We start from the raw sequence: 6,700 nt of genomic DNA on the forward strand, positions 1-6,700 counted from the left end.
CTCCGGGCGCGCTTGACGGTGTCCGGTCATTTAGTGGCCGGACTGGAGAACTGCCTGGAGAGGCTGCTTTGAACTTCCGCTACAAGGGCCGTCGTGTGCTCCTCCGTTTGGAGGGAGCGTTCAGTGTTTCCATTGACCATAATTACTCCTCGAGGGCCTGGCATCTTGAGCTTAAGGTATGCGTAATGCGGTACCGCATTGAACTTAGTGAATGCGGTTCGCTCGAGCAGTGCGTGATAGCCACTGCGAAACGGGACTATGTCGAAGATTAACTCCTCGCTTCGGAAATTATCCGGAGATCCGAAGACCACTTCAAGTGTGACTGAGCCTGTACAGTTGGCCTCTACACCTGGTAGTACGCCTTTAAAGGTCGTTTTGGTGGGCTTAATCCTCGAGGGATCTATGCCCATTTTCCGCACTGTATCCTGGTAAAGCAGGTTCAGGCTGCTGCAGCCGTCCATAAGGACTCTAGTGAGATGAAATCCGTCAATAATTGGGTCTAGAACCAATGCGGCGAATCCGCCATGACGGATGCTAGTGGGATGGTCCCTTCGATCAAAGGTGATCGGGCAAGAGGACCATGGGTTGAACTTTGGGGCGACTGGCTCTACCGCGTATACGTCCCGTAACGCACGCTTCCGCTCCCTTTGGGGACATGGGTTGCGTATATCATGTTCACCATCCGCACTTGTGGGGGAAAACCCTTCTGTCCATTGTTGTTCGGCGGCCGGGGCTCCTCGTCGTCATCGCTATGCAGCCCCTTGTCTTCATTTTCGGCGTTCATCTTGCCTGCCTGCTTGAACACCCAACAATCCCTGTTGGTGTGATTGGCTGGCTTTTCGGGGGTGCCATGTATGTGGCATGAGCGGTCGAGTATTCGGTCCAAACTGGATGGGCCCCTAGGATTCCTTTTGAATGGCTTTTTCCGCTGACCGGATTTAGAGCCTTTGAATCTGGCATTAACTGCCGTATCCTCAGCATTGTCGCCGTTAATGTGGCGCTTCTGCCTGTTGCGACGCGACCTGCCACTACTGTCCCTGGTGTCTGAATTTCCAGGGTTCTTGGTCATATTGTTGCTACGAGCGAGCCAACTATCTTCTCCCGCGCAAAAGCGGGTCATGAGTGTCGTGAGTGCTGCCATAGATTTCGGCTTTTCCTGTCCAAGGTGCCGGGCCAGCCACTCGTCACGGATATTGTGCTTGAAGGCTGCTAGGGCCTCAGCGTCCGGACAGTCGACTATTTGATTTTTCTTTGTTAGGAACCGTGTCCAGAATTGCCTGGCTGATTCCTCTGGCTGCTGAGTTACGTGACTTAGGTCATCGGCATCTGGGGGTCGCACATAAGTGCCCTGGAAATTGTCGAGGAATGCGGCTTCCAGGTCCTCCCAACAACTGATTGATCCTGCTGGCAAGCTGTTAAGCCAATGCCGAGCTGGTCCTTTAAGCTTGAGTGGGAGGTATTTGATGGCGTGGAAATCATCGCCGCGGGCCATGTGGATATGAAGGAGATAATCCTCAATCCATACCGCAGGATCTGTTGTGCCATCATATGATTCAATGTTTACGGGTTTGAAACCCTCGGGGATTTGATGATCCATTATTTCGTCTGTAAAGCAGAGTGGGTGTGCAGTGGCTCTGTACTGGACTATATCATGACGTAGCTCCAATGAGCCTTGTCTACTATGTTCGGCCCCGCCAAATTTGTGGCCGGCGTGACGGTTACCGTCTCGAGCCGTGGGGCGCCCACGCGGTCCGTAGATCGATCTTGTTTGCCTTGCCTTGTCCTCCAACATGTCTCGTAAGGCCGGCGCGTATTCCCATGCCTTGGTACGGGGTGCGGCTTGAGTGGAGGGCCGAGAGGCCTCTCTGTCGTGACCACGAGGTGGCCGGTCGGCTGCATCAAGTGCTTCCTCCTCTAATCGGGGTAGCAACCTGCGCTTTGGGTAGCTCTTGGAGGGGCGTTCGAGTTTATGCTCTTCGGCCGCAAGGACTTTAGTCCATCTGTCGACTAGCAAATCTTGATCAGCTCGAAGTTGTTGCTGTTTTTTATTGAGGCTTCTTGCCGTGGCCATAAGCCTACGTTGAAAACGCTTTTGCTCGACGGGATCCTCTGGCACGACGAATTCGTCATCGTCGAGGCTTGCCTCGTCTTCGGAGGGTGGCATATAATTATCGTCCTCGACCTCTCTGTCTGCCGCTCTCTCATGAGGGCTGGTTTCTCCATCCTCCTGTGCTAAATCTTGCTGGAGGGGGTTTTCTTCGGCGCTTTCCGGAGTATTATTATCTCCCGTGCTGGAATCACCTTGTTTGTTTTGGCAGGATTTTGAGCGGCGCCGTTGACGCCGGCGCTTAGGCTGTTTCTTGGAGGGGTCATCCTCCGCTCACTACACCACGGTCAAGTTTTGGTGACACACCAATCTGTTGGCATATGGTACCTTTGCCGACAGATAAATTGTAGCTAACACATATGCTGACAGAAGATAAAACAGTCGGAGGACTTGCTGTGGGGAAAGGTATTGCCGACAGAAGTTCACTTGCCGACACTTTTTCTGTCAGCATACACCCTACCTGTGCCGACACATGGTAAGTCAACCCACACCCTACCTATGCCGACACATGGTAAGTCAACACACACCCTACCTATGCCGACACATGGTAAGTCAACGCAAACCCTACCTATGCCGACGCTTGATCTGTCTAAATAGGTGTTTAGCATTGCCGACGCATGGTTTGTCTAGTTAGGAGCATACTTTTGGCAACACCTTCTGCATTGGAAAGTTTTTGCCGACATATAAATTGTTGGTAAGAGGGTGCACAACCAAAACAACAATTGAATACTGCTCTAATTCAAATCTTATATACAATGTTTAACTGTGATGCACAAACAACATCAAGATGAACACATATTGCACAATTATTGATAATCTGGTAACAAAAATACACACACATATATATATATATATTGTTCTCATGTTCAAACACAAGTCAATGTTCACAAAGCAAAGTTTGGCCATCTTGGCAACCATCCAGAAAACACAAGACGCATAAAAGGACCCCTATTTGCTGGTCTAAAATAGTTCAAACACTAAATGGTCCAAAACACTTGAGTGACATCCATGAGCACAAGATTTCTACTTCGTAACACTTAAGCACCAAATGGTCCAGAACACACATAAGATTCATGATTACAATTGAGTTGGCTGGTCCAAAATACTGCAGACATCCAAATGCTCCATAACACTTCAAAATCATCACATCCATGCGTACTAGGTTGCAGATTACTTGAAAATACTCCACAAGAATTTGGTAGAAAGTGCAGTCAGCTCAAGTGCTTTCAAGCTCGATTGGCAGCCAAGAGAAGCATAAGAAATAAGTATTTATGACATATGTCCATAACACACATAACATAGTTCTGTCATACATGCGGTGAAGTATTTATAAAATGCTTAAAGGAATCATCATGCAGACATATCTACATATACATAGAATAAGCATTTCGCCATGGCAGTCAAATCTACAAGCTTTATTCAACATCTTACATGCAAGAAACTGTAGTAGGATCAGCCAATGTGACGTTGTATTTGTTTTAATAGGAAGTGAGCTGATGTGATCTTCAAAGTTTAAAAATGATTGTACAAATAATTGTTTGTAGGCTATCTGATGAAGTAGAACGAAAATGTACAACTTCTGACCAAATAAACGGTAGTATGTGAAGTTCAGTTTATGCCATGTTATCTTCAGATTGTGACCACCAAAGGGATAACACCAAACTAATATGTGTATGTTAACTCCTAAGTAATGTATGTGCGCTTCAGATCATGTTGTGTCATTTTCATATTTTGAATTATAAACTGCAGTATGTGGAGTTCAATTTTATCAACAAGATACAAAATGTTAACTAGTAATGCTATAAGTTCAGGCAGAAATCTGGCACTCTAGTCAAGGCTCAAAATGATCTATGTATATTTCTAAGAGAGAAACAATAAACTTAATGCATGTAGTATGTTGTAGTACCTGCACCTCCTGGTACACTAGTTGCTTTCTTGTCATCCTTGATCTACAACAATAACCGTTACTTCATAGAAATAAATGTTGCCTTCTTATCAGTTTTAGGCTGCTTCTTTCACTGCAAATTGCTCTGACAAAATGTGTAGACATGTATCAACCATCCTTCAAAAAAATTGTGTTCAATATAGATAACTAGGCTTCCCAAATTAAATCATAAAGTAAAGGCCAAAGGTCTGCAAGTTATGTACTTGGTTAGTATTATGAATGAACTTGTCAAAAGAACAAATGTTATGCCAGCAACCAGCGTGAACACGAACATCTCATAAAAGTATTGAAAGTCTGAATCCTGAATATGTGTTGAGCCTAGGTTTGAATGCTAATGCCATATTCATGCAAAAGGAAAACAACACCGTGCTCACATAAAAAAATATCAAACGAAGACACTGTTATCCATAAATATCTAGTGTAGATGACGATGCAATTCAATAGTGATGCAGAATATAATAGGAATGTGTCTCCTTAAACACTGACTAAACTCTGGGTCCACCTTGGCGCCCTATGCTCGCCCACCTCCTCGTCCTATTTGCCAGGTAGTACCGCGTACTCACTGCCTTCAAGCTCACCATCATGTACACCCACTCCTGATTCCTGAAGCACCAAGCCCGTCGACCCAAAATTAAACCATGAAGCATCAGAAACTAAATGATGTTACAGCACAAACAACACTCAGTTCTACAGCGAAGTTGAAGCCAACTCAATCGTTTGCACAATATAACTTAGAAATACGTATTGACAATCAAAAGTGCTTCCTGTAAAAAAATTTAGAGGTTATGCACCTCCAGGAGCCTCCTTTGACCACACCAACTCACCCAAAAAACTGAAGTCACACAATGGGTCGTGGCTTTAAATAACAAAACCAAACCACCTAGAAATGAGGAAGTCACACAATGGTAAAAACATATGAACTTTCACCCATATCAAATGTTAAACGAATAATCACTTTCTAATTTGAAGGAGATAAAGACTTCAGAATAGTATGATGAATATAAAAATGAAAATCAGCTATGAGACATGGATGTCAGATGGCTTGCTATGTTCTGTAGCACCAATCTGTGTATCCAAATTGAGATGCTGAGAAATATGAATAAGAACTGTAAAATAAACAAATCTTAGCAGAAGATATGAAAGTGTTACCCTAATTTTCAGAGTTCAGCAATGGCATATGGTTCAAAGTTCAGCAATGTACAAGCACGCAGCAGTACAGAAAAGGATATCTTAGGAGGAGCCGATGCTTACCTATTGGAAAAACGAGTCTTGTGCAGAGATCTGCAGCAAAGGGCGGCTGGCTTCAGGAGGGGCGCAACGGGATGGAGAGCTCGTGGATGGATCTCTATCGGCGGCAGCAGGGACGGGGAGCACGGATGGAGAGCTCGTGGCAGGGCCGGTGCCCGAGGCGAGGGGGAGCGCGAGGGAGATGACGGGCGAGGTTGGGTGCTGGAGGACGGGGATGGGGGTGGATCCCTGAGCACGGGGACGGCGGCTGGATCACAGGCGGAGCACGAGAACGGCGACTGTATACCGGGCGGAGCGCGAGGATGGCGGCTGGATCTCGGGCGGAGCACGAGGACGGCGGCGACGACAGCAGGACCGTGGGTGCAGCGCGAATACGGCGGCGATGGCGGCAGGGCCTTGGATTGAGCGCGAGGATGAGGGGATAGGGATGGGGTGCGAGGGCAGCGGCTGGCACGGGTAAGGTTATGGACTTGGTCAGATTTGGGGGGTATTTTCTCCGTATTTTGCACGGGCCGGCCGAAAAAATTTCCTGTCTCGCGCCTGAATGACGCGCCAACTTTCCAAAGATTCAGGATTCTCAATCAAAAAAGAAAAAAATGCCAAGCTTCAGTCGCTTGACACGTGTGGACATACGCCAACACTTATTCTGTGTCCATACACCCTACATACGCCGACATACTATATATCACTAAGCATATACCTACGCCGACAGATAAATTGTTAGGGCCCACACTTGTGCCGACACATAACACGTCGTTAGCGAGTTGCCGACAGCTAAGTCGTTGCTTAGTGATTGCTGACACATGGTGTGTCCCCACTAATGTATCTACGCCGACACATGGTCTGAGGACAAAACTTCATAGCTACCGCGACAGTTTTTTCGTGGAGACTAGTGGACCTTTGCCCCACAGAAGCATGTCATGTAAACTCTACCGTGGTGTAGTGGCTGTTCCATCGCCATCTCCCTCTTTTGGGGTGTCCACCATGTATATGTCATATGACGAGGTGGCTTTCCAGGGCCTAGTAGGCGCTGGTTCTTCATCATCTCCTTCATCGGCGTCCATACCGTCAATGTCTTCGGAGTCGAAGTCGAGCATGTCGGTAAGTCGTCGACAATGGCTACAAAGTGGGTGGTGGGTGGGCTTTGAATTTCTTCATCGTCCGTACCCCAACCTTGCTGACCGTAGTCCGGCCAGGGCTCTCCTGATAAAGAGAGAGACTTTAGTGACTTCAGGATATCGCCAAAAGGCGAGTGCTGAAAGATGTCCGCGGCAGTGAACTCCATGATCGGCGCCCAATCGGATTCGATCGGAAGGGGCGCGGGGGGCTCGGAGTCCGGCTCCTTGGAGTCACGGGTCTCGCAGAGTACGGGGCTGGTGCTTGGCTCAATCGCCGTTGGG

General features: G+C 47.4%; 1 protein-coding gene across 1 annotated transcript; it reads right to left on the reverse strand.

The window, feature by feature from the left end:
- Positions 1-2,925: 2,925 nt before the first annotated feature.
- LOC125518854 (vegetative cell wall protein gp1-like) lies at positions 2,926-6,261 on the reverse strand. Its single transcript, XM_048683730.1, has 4 exons — positions 6,234-6,261; positions 5,304-5,856; positions 4,555-4,655; positions 2,926-4,137 (listed from the first exon to the last, which is right to left on the reverse strand). The coding sequence occupies exons 1-4, from the start codon at positions 6,259-6,261 to the stop codon at positions 4,109-4,111; spliced, it is 711 nt and encodes a 236-aa protein (XP_048539687.1). The 3' UTR covers positions 2,926-4,108.
- Between the last annotated feature and the right edge of the window lie 439 nt (positions 6,262-6,700).

This window comes from Triticum urartu, chromosome 7 (assembly GCF_003073215.2).
Source record: "Triticum urartu cultivar G1812 chromosome 7, Tu2.1, whole genome shotgun sequence".
Classification (NCBI taxonomy): domain Eukaryota; kingdom Viridiplantae; phylum Streptophyta; class Magnoliopsida; order Poales; family Poaceae; genus Triticum; species Triticum urartu.